The 15,948-nt window shown below is 41.4% G+C and overlaps 1 protein-coding gene across 1 annotated transcript in view; it reads left to right on the forward strand.

Annotated features, from left to right (window-relative positions):
• The first annotated feature begins 1,714 nt into the window (after positions 1-1,714).
• The window catches only part of LOC120063992 (anion exchange protein 3-like), a 50,147-nt gene continuing 35,913 nt past the window's right edge, over positions 1,715-15,948 (forward strand). The window contains exons 1-5 of the mRNA XM_039014303.1: positions 1,715-1,723; positions 3,796-3,952; positions 4,904-5,163; positions 5,756-5,964; positions 13,364-13,575. Of these exons, the coding sequence (XP_038870231.1) occupies positions 3,919-3,952; positions 4,904-5,163; positions 5,756-5,964; positions 13,364-13,575 (715 nt within the window). The 5' untranslated portion in view covers positions 1,715-1,723; positions 3,796-3,918. The remainder of the gene's footprint in view (positions 1,724-3,795; positions 3,953-4,903; positions 5,164-5,755; positions 5,965-13,363; positions 13,576-15,948) is intronic.

A 15,948-nucleotide genomic window follows, 5' to 3' on the forward strand; every position in this document is an offset into this window, starting at 1 on the left:
TTAATGCAACCGCTGTGTCCGATTTCAAAAAAACTTTACGGAAAAAGCACCCCATGCAATAATCTGAGTACAGCGCTCAGACAACAAAACAAGCCATACAGATATCCGCCATGTTGTGGAGTCCACAGAAATCAGAAATAGCATTATAAATATTCACTTACCTTTGATGATCTTCATCAGAAGGCACTCCCAGGAATCCCAGTTCCACAATAAATGTTTGATTTGTTCGATAAAGTCCATCATTTATGTCCAAATACCTCATTTTTGTTTGCGCGTTTAGTACACAATCCAAACTCACGAGGCGCGGGCAAGTCCAGGCGAAAGTTCAGACAAAAAGTCATATTACAGTTCGTAGAAACATGTCAAACAAAGTATACAATCAATCTTTAGGATGTTTTTAACATACATTTTCAATGATGTTTCAACCGGAGAATTCCTTTGTCTGTTGAAATGCGATGGAACGCAGCTAACTCTCACTTGAGCGCGCATGATCAGCTCATGCCACTCTGGCAGACCTCTGACTCATTCAGCTCCTATTCCCCCCTCCTTCACAGTAGAAGCATCAAACAAGGTTCTAAAGACTGTTGACAATCTAGTGGAAGCCTTAGGAAGTGCAATCTGACCAAATTTACACTGTATCTTGGATAGGCAAAGAGTTGAAAAACTACAAACCTCAGATTTCCCACTTCCTGTTTGGATTTTTCCCAGGTTTTTGCCTGCAATATGAGTTCTGTTATACTCACATACATCATTCAAACAGTTTTAGAAACTTCAGAGTGTTTTCTATCCAAATCTACTAATTATATGCATATTCTAGCTTTTAGGACTGAGTAGCAGGCAGTTTCCTCTGGGCACCTTTTTATCCAAGCTACTCAATAATGCCCCCCTGTCCCAAAGAAGATAACTAGCATAACTTACGACTTCACTAACAATGTCCATTGAGAACAAAAAACAACTATACCACTTAGCTAAACTAAGAATTGCGTGAATAATCAAGTCAATAAACATTGGGTAGTTAGTTAGTTATGCTAATATACAGGCAAGTTTGATGTATTAGTAGCCAACTAACTTCAGGTAGATAGCTAACATACCGGTACATACAAGCAACTGCCTTAATGATATTCTATGTGGTTCAGCATAGCTAGCGAATTGTCAGCCAACATAACATAACTTATTTGAAAAGTCATTACTCTTACAAAAAAGATTGCAGTTTTGAAACTGCAGTAAACGTGCAGTAACTGCAGTCAACTGTGGTATTTTGGATGCAGTAATTGCAGAATAACTATAGTGTACTGCAGTTATCTTGCACTCTAACTGCAGTCACACTGCAAAATTACTTCAGTAAAAGAACCTGTGTTATTTTGGATGCAGTATTTGCGGCATACTACAGTTATACTGCACTTGACTGCAATCTTTTTTCGTGAGGGTACTTTTTCACATTGCTCAACATTTGTCATAATTAGTTAAAGCAATGAATTTGTATCCGCTCTTCGGCTGCATAATTTCTGGCATTTTCTTCAAATCTGAACATTTTGTGAAGCCACGCCCATTTTCAGAAGAATTGCCTTATTGGCCCATAAGCATGGACATTGTGTCCACTGCTTGTATACCTCATATTTTGTCGTATGTAGTACGACAACCGGGAACTTTTGGCATACTAACTATATCTATACTATGACCAATAATCATACTACATCCTGAATTTATGTCTGAAATAGTAGGGGTAGTGCTGTTAGTATGAGTATTTGAACACAGCTATATTGTATTGTGTTAAAGGTCCTGAACAGTCATTCTGAACAGTACTTTTTCTCACATGGCTAACTACCAGGACGTTTGAAAAGACATGCTGAGTGGGCAGGGAGCTTATATTCATGAGCTCGCCTTCACTGGCGGCTCTTTCAAACGCCTATGTCAAGCAACTTGGATGCAGTGGGCAGCGTTGCAGTAAAATTATCTCGAGCAAATTTGGTGACGCACAGTGCAACTCAAACAACATTGAAATTGCATCAGTGATACATCCTTTGTTTCCTACATCTCCTGTTTGGCATGTCTCTTGTTATACGGTTCAAAGCAGCACTGACGGATGTGTTGACTGTAACTGCATCTGAGTTTTTAATGACCCTCCCCCCCTTTTGTTCCATGCTGTCTGAAGACACAACTAGCCAGTAACTAGCTTGCACCAGACATAGATGAAAGGGGAAACACATATGTATCTTTGCCATAGATGAATAGGGTCAACTTTTAATTATATTTGCTGACACCTTGCAGTCAAATGTTGGCACCAGTAGAGTAGCTATCTAGCTATATAAACCACGCCCCACTGCAAACACACCTTCGCCGATATTGGTTAAAAGGCAGAACTTTTAATTAGGTAAGGGAATATCATGTTACCATTGGTGTATTAAAATGAGAGTTAAGGTGATGTCACCCTATCCCCTTAATAATGAATCCAAGTGTTTGACATGGACCAGTAACTTTATGATCAAACTTTATCAATGTAGAAGCAACAGACATTTTTCATACTTTGATCGGGTTTCCTTCAAACATCATCCAATTTCAGGAAAAACATGATTTTGACTCTTTATGACCTTTAAAAAAAGTACATTTGAATGAAAACATATTCACTCAAGAGCTCACTTGGTGAACTCCACAGGACTGAAATTGGATGAATGCAACAAGCTTGTCTTTGTCACTAACAAATTCAGTCATGGGTGGTAACTCTACAATTCATTTAAAGGCAAGGCACTCTGGGAAGTAAGGCTCTACACAAAGCAGTGTGTTAGTTTGGCCCTTTCCGGCAGTCAAATTACCTAGTGTCCTCGAGTGGAATGGTATTCATATTTTTCATATTTTCATAATTAATAAACATTTATTTTTTAAACGCCGAAAAGCTGGTGTTTCTATGTAAAACGGTTTTGTTAGATTTCAGTCTTCTGTGATAAAATGTAATATTGGGATGCAAACTCAAAATTTAATACATTTCAATTCTATATCTGACACGGTACAGGTGTCTTCTTTTTTTGTAAGCCCATTAGCGACAATAGTGTGTTATTACAGTTTTTATTTGACCTTTATTTAACTAGGCAAGTCAGTTAAGAACAATTTCTTATTTACAATGATGGCCTACCAAACGCAAAAGGTCTCCTGCGGGGACGGGGGCTTTAAAAATAAATTGAATAAAAATATAGGACAAAACACACATCACGACATGAGAGACAACAACACTACATAAAGAGAGACCTAAGACGACAACATAAACATGGCAGCAGCACATGCTAGCATGCTGTCTTGTCAACACAACATGACAACAATGAAAAAGTGTTAGTAGAGGGCCCAGCAGTGCATTAGGCTAGCCTCACCCTCTCTCAGCGCTCTGCTGCATCGATCCGCTGCACGTGAGTAGATTGGCTAATGACAGGTCCCCTTGTGTATACATAGTACTAAGGAGTGGACACTGATACTGTCTGTCAACGTATTTTGGTTTCTCTTATCTGGTACAGTTGGTCATGCTACTGTTACAGACCTTTACCTCTCCTATCACTTACCTTACACACATGCACATACACACATATGGTGAATGGATTGCACTGTCTGTGACTACTCACTGACACACTGAACGTTGGTTTATTTAGGTAACTATTGTAATACATTGGAGTAATTACGTACGTAGGAACTTGATTGATGTAGCTTGACTATAAACCACTGGTTAACTGCAGAATTTGTGACATTGACCACATATACACAAACTCCCCTATTTTTTTCTCTCTCTCTCTCTCTCTCTCTCTCCTACAGGAGGAGGAGGATGAGGAAGGTTCCACAGAGGAGCAGGAAGAAGAGGAGGAGGACTGGGAGAAGGCATTATCAGTGGAGAGGTTCGGGGACATCATCACTGAGTCCGTGTTCAGCAGCGGAGAAAAAATGGGCCGCAACTACAACGAAAAGGATTTTGAGTGTAAGCCCTTTCACCAATCTGTAGACTTCTATACTGGTATGCTTTTGTAGAACACAGGGAAAAAGTTCCCAGGATGTCTGCTTTTAACAGTTTTTGCTAACATAAATCAGTGTTGGGGTTCCTTAAGCCTGTCGGTATAATGCTTTTGGAAAGAGCTTGATATTGGCAAGTCCTCATCCTAGTAAAGTTGTCAGTTGGACTACTGTCATCACCACTATAGATGGCAAGCAAATTAAACAATATTTGGATATAGTGTAGCTTATCCCCTGAAAGTACGCTTGTTAACTTGCCATATTGTAGTGATCTGTTAATAGCTAGCTAGCCAACTTGACATGGTCCATCAATCAGTGTAGCCTATATCATGCCTGTCAGCAGCAATCGTAATTGAACACTCTTAAAAAAACAATGTTGATAAGGGGATCATGTTACTTAACTGCGCTAGTTGGAGAAAAACAGTACATTAGGTCTACTTAACATTAAATGTTCAGCCAACTGTACAACGTTTCTACCTGTAGCTTGCAAAGTCAACATCAACTAACAGTACCACGGCAAATACGCCCTAGGTGCATACACCGACACATAAGCATGCTTGCTGTATAACTGATAATAGAGCTAAATGTGAGCAATTGTTTTGCATGGAATAATCTGAAATCTGTAGGTCTGACTTTGCTCTTCATGAGGTGATGACATTACAACCAAATAGTTAACATGTATTTAATAATCCCTTAAACGGCACGCAGTTGTCAATGGTTTTAGCGGAGCTCTGGGTCTGCTTGCCCCACAGCAGGAAAATCGAACACTCTACACCATATAGTGATGTTTTATTGAAAACAACCTGTAAGATGTTATAAAGGGGCTGTACATGTTCATAACACTTCTTACAAATACAAGGCACTATGCCGGCATGCTTTGCCATTATTCTCACTTAAACTCCTACCTTCCCTTTCACAGATCATCGGCACACCTTTCACCACACCCACCACCCCCTATCCACCCACCTGCCCCCGCCCCAGCGCCTACGCAAGCGGGTGCTCAGCACGGACAGTGACCGCCGGCGCAAGAAGAAACGAAAGAAAAAAAAGACCTCCATGCCGCCCTCGGAGGTCACGCCCACCATCCATGAGGTAGATGAGGAGGAGGAGGCGGAGTCTGAGACAGAAGGGCGGGACCAAGAGGCCACGCCCACTGAGCAGCCTGACAACCAACCACGGGTAATTTAACAAAGAAAGTTGGGATAATGTCTCACGGCCAATCAGAATGCCTGCACAGCAAATTCCCCAGTGTTGATTTAACACTGGATAATTTGCTGTGTGTTATTGTTATGTATCCTTTATTCTTTATACAGTGCGTTACAATGTTTTGAGTGTTGCAAGTAGAAGTCTAGTATATTAATCTGTTATATATATTCATTCAGTATATTCATTTCAAAGACACTTCAGAGAAAAATGTCCGTCACGCTCAACATGTGATGTGTGAAGTTGGCTGGGAATTTTGGTCTACTGTGTAATATGAGACCTTTAATAAAAAGCGGGCAGTAGCTGACACAGGAAAGATGAAGATCTGCCAAGTACTAGTCTAACAGGTGCCCTAGAGTGAGAGAGAGAGAGATAGAGAGGGAGAGTTTGGAGTCCTATGTTCGCCACCTTGTTCGCCTGACTGGGACAGGACAGCACCTGACTTGAACTGACACTCACGGTCCAGGCACTTAAACTCAATCAACTGGCCTTTAGATTGAACTTTCAGATGAAGCTGTTAGGGATTCCTTGTACTAGGACCACTGTAACCAACTACGTCTCCTCTCAGTTTAGCTTGGGGAGTGAGGAGGATTTGGAACCGGCTCTCCCTTTCACTTCCTTCCACATGGAGAGCGAACAACAACATCTGCCGCCAGAGAAGGCCACACTGGCCACGGCAGAGGAGGTGGTGGTGGAGGAGGAGGAGGAGGAGGAGCAGCAACAGGAGGTTCGGGAGCAACCGGAGGATGAGGAAGGTGATGAAGAGTCCAACAACAGGTGGGCCCAGTAGCTAGCAAGACAATAGACAGTATATTGGCTGTGGTGTGAAACAATTAGTACGAGGTGAAACTAGGGTGTTACTAGCTAGATTATATGCATAATACATTTTACATTAAGAAAACGCAAAACTGAAGTGCACTAAAATAGTACAGTGCCTACAATATTTGTTTTGTGTGACAGACGTACGTACTCAACATTTTAAGATCTTTAAAGATCTCATCAAACAATGCTCGTCCTACAATGCTATTCATTTTGTACACTTCAAACAGTCAATGCTCATTATGCCCGATTCCAGTAGATTTCTGTTTTTAAGTGAACATCTAAAAACATCAAAGCATTTACAGTGCCTTGCAAAAGTATTCAGACCCCTTGGATTTCTTCAGTCAATCAATCAACATATTTTTAAAGCCCTTTTTACATCAGCAGATGTCACAAAGTGCTATACAGAAACCCAGCCTAAAACCCCAAACAGCAAGCAATGCAGATGTAGAACCACTGTGGCTAGGAAAAACTCCCTAGATGGCAGGAACCATGCTTTGGGTGGTGGCCAGACCTCTTCTGGCTGTGCCGGGTGGAGGTACATGGCCGTAAAGGCCAGATTGTTCTTCAAGATGTTCAAAAGTTCATAGATTACCCGCAGAGTCAAATAATAATCACAGTGGTTGTAGACAGTGCAACAGGTCAGTACATCAGGACTAAACATAGGAGGGCCAAGCACAGGAAGTAGCTCTTTCAGTAGTTTAGTTGGAATAGAGTCCAGTATGCAGCTTGAGGGTTTAGAGACCATGACTATTTTCATTAATGTGTCATGAGATACAGGATTAAAAAACTTGAGTGTCTCCATTGATCCTGGGTCCTGGCACTTCTGTGCTGACTCAGGACAACTGAACTTCGGAGAAATACACAGATTCAAAGAGGAGTCCGCAATGAAGTTTCTAATGATAACGAAGTTCATTGAAGAAGTTCATGAATTCATCACTACTGAAGTACAAGCCATCCTCTCTTGTTGAATGCTGCTTTTAAGTTGGCTTTGCGACAGTATCAAAAATACATTTTGGATTGTTCTTATTCTCCTCAATTAGGTTGGAAAAATAGAATGATCGAGCAGCAGTGAGGGCTCTTCGATATTGCACGGTTCTGTCTTTCCAAGCTAGTCGGAAGACTTCCAATTTGGTGGAGTGCCATTTTTGTTCCAATTTTCTAAAAGATTTCTTCAGGGTCAGGTATTTTCTGTATACCAGGGAGAAAATTTCTTGTGGCAAATGTTTTTTGTTTTTAGGGGTGCGACTGCATCTAGAGTATTACTCAAAGTTCAATTTAGATCCTCAGTTAGGTGGTTAACCGATTTTTGTACTCCGACATCCTTGGGTAGGTGGAGGGAGTCTGGAATTGTCACAGTTGTGTGTATAGGTGGCAGGGAAGTCAGGCACAGGAGAATCAAAACTTGGTGAAATGGAGTAGTTTAATAACTTAAAACACATAACTCCTAAACCATGAAAATACAATGAAACAAAATGGGTATGAGGACCCGTCGCGCACCAAATACAAAAACACGAATACTGAACATAAAACAATCTCTGACAAAGACATGAGGGGAAACAGAGGGTTACATACACAACAGGTAATGAATGGGATTGAAACCAGGTGTGTAGGAAGACAAGACAAAACCAATGGAAAATGAAAAATGGATCAATGATGGCTAGAAGACCGGTGACGTCGACCTCCGAGCACAGCCCGAACAAGCAGAGGCTTCGACTTCGGCAGAAGTCGTGACAGGAATGGCATCTAGGAATCTTTTGATGATCCTTGGTTGATCCTTTGCAGATTATTTGTTACGATTGCAAACGTAATAAGATGGTGATCCGATAGTCCAGGATTATGAGGAAAAAGTCAGCCAGTCCACGGGACAAAACTAGATCCAGTGTCCGGAGACATGTTGGACAAAACCCACAGAGTTGATGATGGGCCCGAAAGCCTTTTCTGTGGACTTTTCAATATGAATATTAAAGTCATCAAAAATGTGAATATTTTCTGCCATGACCACACAAGGTCCAATAGGATTCCAGGGAACTCAGTGAGGAACGTTGTATACGGCCCAGGAGGCCTGTAAACAGTAGCTATAAAAAAGTGATTGAGTAGGCTGCATAGATTTCATGACTAGATTCTCAAAAGATGAAAACGCAGTCTTTTAAATTTTTTGATTTTTTTTTGCTGTCGTAAATGTTAACAACACCTCCGCCTTTGCAGGATGCACGGGGGATATGGTCACTAGTGTAACCGGGAGGAGAGGCCTCATTTAACACAGTAAATTCATCAGGCTTGAGACATGTTTCAGTCAGGCCAATCACATCAATATTAGTTAATTGACTGTGACTGCCTTGGAAGTGAGGGATCTAACATTATGTAGCCAAAATTTTGAGATGTGAGATATCACAATCTCTTTCAATAATGACAGGAATGGAGGAGGTCTTTATTCCAATGAGATTGGTAAGGCGAACATCGCCATGTTTAGTTTTGCTCAACCTAGATTGAGGCACAGACACAGTCTCAATGGGGATAGCTAAGCTGACTACACTGACTGTGCTAGTGGCAGACTCCCTAAGCTGGCAGGCTGGCTAACAGCCTGGCCTGCACCCTATCTCATTGGGGAGCGAGAGGAGTTAGAGCCCGGTCTATGTTGATAGATAAGATGAGAGCACCCCTCCATCTAGGATGGAGTCCGTCACTCCTCATCAGGCCAGGCTTGGTCCTGTTTGTGGTGAGTCCCAGAAAAAGGGCCAATTATCTACAAATGCTATCTTTTGGGAGGGGCAGAAAACAGTTTTCAACCAGCGATTGAGTTGTGAGACTGCTGTAGAGCTCATCACTCCCCCTAACTGGGAGGGGGCCAGAGACAATTACTCGATGCGGACACATCTTTCTAGCTAATTTACACGCTGAAGCTATGTTGAGCTTGGTGACGTGGAGAGCAATATCGCTATATTCTCTACACTTGCCAGTTTTAGCCTTAGCCAGCACCATCTTCAGATTAGCCTTTACGTCGGTAGCCCTGCCCCCTGGTAAACAGTGTATGGCTGGATATTGCCAATGACTAGGGTTTTCAATTTGTCAGAGTGAGTGGTGGGAGGCTTCGGCGGCTCAGACCCCGTAATGGGTGGAGGAGAGACCTGAGAATGTGCAGCCTCTGACTCAGAGGCTGTTGCTTAATATGGAGAACCAATTGAAAGTTTGTCGGCTGAATGAGCAACACCGGTTGAGCACGCCAACACCATTTCTTTGCAGAAGCCTTGAGAAATTTGTTCAGCTGCAGGAACTGTGCAGGGGGATGTCTACTACTATCTTTACTTACTGGTGGCACAAACACTGTTTCATCCTTTCCTACACTGAAATTACCCTTGCCTAACGATTGCGTCTGAAGCTGTGCTAGCAACACGTCTATTCTCACCATAAGGCAATAGTTACTGTGTATATTATGAGTACAGCGACTGCAATTGGATGGCATAGTGCTGATGTTAATGTTACTACTTAGCTTCTTCAGCTGGTGGAGGTCCTGTAGAACCATGTCCAAATAAAGCATCAGGGGTGAAAAAGTTAAATGAAAAAAGTTGAGCGAGGAAAAAATGAAGACGTTGCTGAGTGTATTAAAAGTATAAACTGAAAAGTTTGGCAGATAGCCAAGTATTAACAAACAGCACAGCAGCACGGATACAAGTTCGGAAGTTGAGGGCGGAGCTAGCTGGCCGCAGAGCTTCACATTTTATTGTGTTACAAAGGGGGATTAAAATGGATTTAATTGTCATTTTTTTGTCAACAATATACACAAAATATTCTGTAATGTCAAAGTGGAAGAAAAGTATGTATATTATTTTATATAAAAAATATAGTCGTTGCATAACTATTCAGCCCCTTTGTTTTGGCAAGCATAAATTAGTTCAGGAGTAAAATGTGGCTTAACAACTCACATAAAAAGTTACACGTTATGTTACAGCCTTATTCTGAAATGGATGCAATAAAAATGATCCTCATCAATCTACACACAATACCCCATTGTGACAAAGCGAAAACAGATTTCTAGAAATGTTTGCAAATTTATTACAAATAACAATCAGAAATACCTTATTTGCATAAATAGTCATACCCTTTGCTATGAGACACGAAATTGAGCTCAGGTGCATCCTGTTTCCATTGATCAACCTTGAGATGTTTCTACAACTTGATTGGAGTCCATCTGTGATAAATTCAATTGATTGGAAATGATTTGGAATGGCACGCACCTGTCTATATAAGGTCCCACAATTGACAGTGCATGTCAGAGCAAAAACCAAGCCATGAAGTCGAAGGAATTGTCTGTAGAGCGCCGAGACAGGATTAGGTCGAGGCACAGATCTGGGGAAGGGTACCAAAACATTTCTGCAGCATTGAAGGTCCCCAAGAACACAGTGGCCTCCATCATTCTTGAGTGGAATAAGTTTGGAACCACCAAGACTCTTCCTAGAGCTGACTGCCTGGCCAAACTGGGCAATCTAGGGAGAAGTGCCTTGGTCAGGAAGGTGACCAACAATCCAATGGTTACTCTGACAGAGCTCCAGAGTTCCTCTGTGGAGATGTGAGAACCTTCCAGAAGGACAACCATCTCTGCAGCATTCCACCAATTAGGCCTTTATCGTAGACTGACCAGACAGAAGCCACTCCTCAGTAAAAGGCACATGACATCCCGCTTGGAGTTTGCCAAAAGACACATAATGACTCTTAGACCATGAGAAACAAGATTCTATGGTCTGATGAAACCAAGATTGAACTCGTTGGCCTGAATGCCAAGCGTCACATCTGGAGGAAACCTGGCACCATCCCTACTGTGAAGCATGGTGGTGGCAGCATCATGCTGTGGGGATGTTTTTCTGTGGCTCTTCCAACAGGACAACAACCCTAAGCACACAGCCAAGACAATGCAGGAGTGGCTTCGGGACAAGTCTCTGATTGTCCTTAAGTGGCTCAGCCAGAGCCCGGACTTGAACCCGATCGAACATCTCTGGAGAGACCTGAAAATAGCTGTGCAGCAACACTCCCCATCCAACCTGACAGAGCTTGAGGGGATCTGCAGAGAAGAATGGGAGAAGCTCCCCAAATACAGGTGTGCCAAGCTTGTAGTGTCATACCCAAGAAGACTCAAGGCTGTAATCACTGCCAACGATGCTTCAACAAAAATACTGAGTAAAGGGTCTGAATACTTATGTAAATGTGATATTTTAGTTTTTATGTTTTTAATAAATGTGCTAACATTTCTTAACCTGTTTTTGGTTTGTCATTATGGGGTATTGTGTGTAGATTGATGAGGGGAAAAAACAATTTAATACATTTTAGAATAAGGCTGTAATCTAACAATGTGGAAAAAGTCAAGGGGTTTCAATACTTTCCGGAGGCACTGTAAGGTCCCTCAGTCAAGCATTTAATTTCAAGCACAGATTCAACTACAAAGACCAGGGAGCTTTTCAAATGCCTCATAAAAAAGGGCAGTGATTGGTTGATGTCTAACAATAACAAATCCGACATGAATATCTTTAATCTTCATGGTTTAGTTAATAATTATGCTGTGCATTATGTATTAAACCAACAAGACACCTCAACGATATTGTCGTCATTCTGAACTGAGCTGCAGGACAGGAATTTAACTGCTCAGGAATGTTACAATGAGGCCATTGGTGATTGTAGGGCAGCTACAGAGTTCAATGGCTGTGATGGGAGAGAACTGAGGATGGATCAACAGCATTGTAGTGACTCCACAATTATGACCTAAATGAAATGAAACAAAGAACACAAATATACAAATGGAATAAATGTGTTGTCCTATATTCAAAGCCCTATGTTTGGGGCAAATCCAACACACTACTGAGACACTGCCTCCTTATTTTCAAGCATGGTGGTGGCTGCATCATGATATGGGTATGCTTGTCATCAGCGAATACTGGAGAGTTTTTCAGGATGGGGCTCAGCACAGACAAACTCCTAGAGCAAAACCTGCTTCAATCTGCTTTAAACCAGACACTGGGATTAATTTACCTTTCAGAAGGATAAATAACCTACAACACAAGGACAAATATACACTGGAGTTGCTTACCAAGAAGACGGTGAATAAGAACCAAGAAGACAGAGGCCAAGTTACAGTTTTGACTTAAATCTGCTTGACAACGTATGGCAAGACTTGAAAATTGCTGTATAAGCCATCTTGATAGACCTTGACTAATTTTGAAAAGCATAATAGGCAAATATTGCACAATCTAGGTGTGCAAAGCTTTTTGAGAGTTACACAAGAAGACTCACAGAAGACTTGCTGCCAAAGGTGTTTCTAATATGTATGGACCCAGGGAATTGAATAATTATGCAACTAATATATTTTATTACATTTAAAAAATATATATATTTGTATTTTATTTTTTGCGTTTTTCTTCCACTTTGACATTAGAGCATTTTCTGTAAATTGTTGATAAAAAATAATTTAATACCACTTTGCAACACAAGAAACTGAAAAAATCCAAGGGGTCTGAATAGTTTTGAAAGGCACACACTGTATGTGTCTGAACTGGCCAAAATGTGCCTGTCACAATCATGTCTCGGTGGGGCACGTACCCTAGATATGATCTGTACTGTATGAGTAAACGCATCTTGCTCATAAACACATACAGCTATGATAATATGAATTATTTGGTAATGGTTTGAATAATGTATGGAAGCATCCTGGGAGGTGGAACTGTGTGGAGCCCAGGATCATATTCATTAGGGCACAACGTAGCAAAACATTTTGCAACAGAAAAGAAACATGAGTATTTTTTATTGTAAATTCGTTTTTCTTCCGTTTGGAGCCTAATGAACACAAACCGGGTATTGTCTCTCCCCTCTGCAGGGCAGTTAATCTCACTGATCTATTATTATTTCTGCAGTGAACAAGAAACGTAGTAACAATGTCATGTACTGTTATGCCATCGTTGCCTGAGTGAAAGCAGCCAACGACTCACCCTGTTAGGAAGCCAGTGTTGTGGTGAAGATATTGTGCTGCTGTGCTGTGTTCTGGCGCCCTCTGTTGCAAGATGGACCACACTACATCCAACAATCTGACCGCTCCCAGATGATTCATACTGTGTGTGTGTGCCAGTCAAGATGTTTGTTTGTATAGGCTCAGCTCATGTTTATTTTTGAAGAAGAAAAAGTAGAAAGTAGATACTCGAGTTCTAATACTTTGGGATAAAAAGCACCACTATGTAAGGCTGTTTGTCCTTCATGATAGTTGATGCAATGGATTACAGATATTTACCTGACATACTTCTAAAGCAAATGTTGGAAGAATCTCTACGATGGATTTTCACACATACTCAAGTGAACAGCACTGTCCTCCCCTCCCCAGGTGCCCCCCCTCTGTGGACCCCCCTAGTGTGACCACCTGCGGTTGGTTCAGGAGGAATACCCTCCACCCTGCACCGAGGACCAGTTACGACCTGCGGGAGCGCATCTGCATCGGCAGTATGACGACCATGGAAACAGCCGTGTACCAGAAAGTGCCCACTGACGACGCTGAGGCTGAGATGCTGGCTAGTGCTGATCTGGACGACATGAAAAGTAAGACAGACACACACACACACATAAACAGAGAGAATGGACCAGTCCCCAAAACAACCACTCTAGCCAACCATCAGGCTGCAGAGCTGACCCCCAGCAGCCCTAATCAGACACACCTGATTCCACTAATCAGCTGCTTCTCGGTACCTTGATTAGCTGAATCAGGTGTATTTATGTAGGGCTGGAGCAAAAGCCTGCACACCCAGCTCCTGGAGGCGGGTTGACCACCCATGCATGGCATAGCCCCTGTTTTCTGAAAGGCATACAATTTTTTGTTTGTGCTGGTTCAAATTAACCTAGACCATACCTTGCGACTTGGAACTTAGTAAATACATTTTACCCAAACTCTCGGTTCCACAATCGGCACCTTGACGGACAGGGAGGACAAAACCCAGTCAGCATCCTTCATACCTCACAAAAACAGTTTGCTCCATTCTCCAGTTGCCTTCCCAGTTGTTCTGCGGGGGAAGATTGAAGGGATAAAAGTACAGGGATAAAATATCAATCATAAATCACTTACCCCACACACAGCATGAGGTACTAATGCCACAGTACACAAATAAAATGCTGGGTTAAAAACAGCCCACTCTGTTGTAACGTAATGTAACAAAATGTGGAAAAGTCAAGGGGTCTGAATACTTTCCGAATGCACTGTATTTATGACAAGGGGGATTGAGGAGATAATAGACATTGTGTCACCTTGTATTGCCGAATAGAATATCCCCAAAACATTGTGAGAAATAAACAAATGCTATATAGTGGTTTGGGCTAATGTGAAAACATAAACCAACTAATGGTCCGCTCATAGAAGTTTATGATAAGTGATCATTCATTAAAGTAAAGTTTAGCTACTCACCAGTTGGATAACTGTCCATTTGGCAAAGCAGGAACAGGTTTGTGTCTCCAATTCCTTTTTGGAATACAGAAAACGTTTCCAGGACACCAGAGTTTTTGTTGGCAGCAAAATCCCTGTGATCGCAAAAGCAAACTAACTGCTCCTCATCATCAATAAGTTACTCCATGTCTGTAACAATTGTAGTCACATATTAGAATTCTCTGCAGCACAAACATTCCTCATTTGTAGGCATTGGAGCGCAATTGCCACAACTGTACCACCAGTCTGTGTTGATGCTGGGGATGGGTTGGGGCTCCAGACCAATAGCTCACATAGAACAGATCTACCTTTTCTTAAACTTGCTTTCAATGAGAATGACAGATCTATAACTCACATTTCTATGTGGATTTTGTTGGGTTTCCCAAAAAGTTACATATTGCAGCTTTCAGTATCCTCACTACTTCTACTTTTTTTAAATCAGTGACGTCAAACTCCATATAAGGGCATATCGTGACGTTTCCCCCACGAGGGCACTCATATGCAGTTGTTACCCATCTCTGCTGTCGTGGTAGTTGGTGACATAAAATAATGATATAAAATAACACAAATATTTTAGGTGGAAAATTCCCCGACTTAAAACTGATACAAAATAGCTCATTCGGACGTACGCTTTCAATAAGACAATTCATTTATCCACAGTTCGCAGATTTGTGAATCATGCATTCGCTGACAACGGAGCAGACTGAGGCCTGCATCCAGCAATGTCACGAGTCACGTGATCTGTTTTTGCAGCTGTCTCTGTTCTGCATTCCAGAGAGAGAGAGGTACTGTATTATTGTAGATCAGGGTTCATCAACTAGATTCAGCCGTGGGCAGATTTTCCCTTAAATGGAAGGTCAGGGGGCCGGAACATAATTACAAATCATTTGTTGACTGCAAATTCACCGCAAGAATCCCAAATAGATATAATATTTGACTTAAACATAATCATTTCAAACCTTGTTTACATTTGTATACTATTATGCGTGGGAATATTTTGGAATATATTTCCAAAATTAAAATAACTTGGGAGCCAGTGGGGGAACCCTGCCGTAGAGCATGTACCTGAAGGGAAAAAGTGTAGATACAAATGCAATTGTAGGGCATTATTGATTTAAAAATATATTACACATCTGTCTAATAATATTATCTGTGTGTTATTCTATTTAAGGTATGTTGTTTATATACAGTACCAGTCAAAGTTTGGACACACCTACTCATTCAAGGGTTTTTCTTTATTTTTGACTATTTTCTACATTGTAGAATAATAGTGAAGACACCAAAACTTTGAAATAACACATATGGAATAATGTAGTAACCAAAAAAGTGTTAAACAAATCAAAATATATTTTAGATTTTAGATTCTTCAAAGTAGCCACCCTTTACCTTGATGACAGCTTTGCGCACTCTTGGCATTCTGTCAACCAGTTTCACCTGGAATGCTTTTCTAACCGTCTTGAAGGAGTTCCCACGTATGCTGTGCACTTGTTGGCTGCTTT

Source organism: Salvelinus namaycush, chromosome 19 (assembly GCF_016432855.1).
Source record: "Salvelinus namaycush isolate Seneca chromosome 19, SaNama_1.0, whole genome shotgun sequence".
In the NCBI taxonomy this organism is placed as follows: domain Eukaryota; kingdom Metazoa; phylum Chordata; class Actinopteri; order Salmoniformes; family Salmonidae; genus Salvelinus; species Salvelinus namaycush.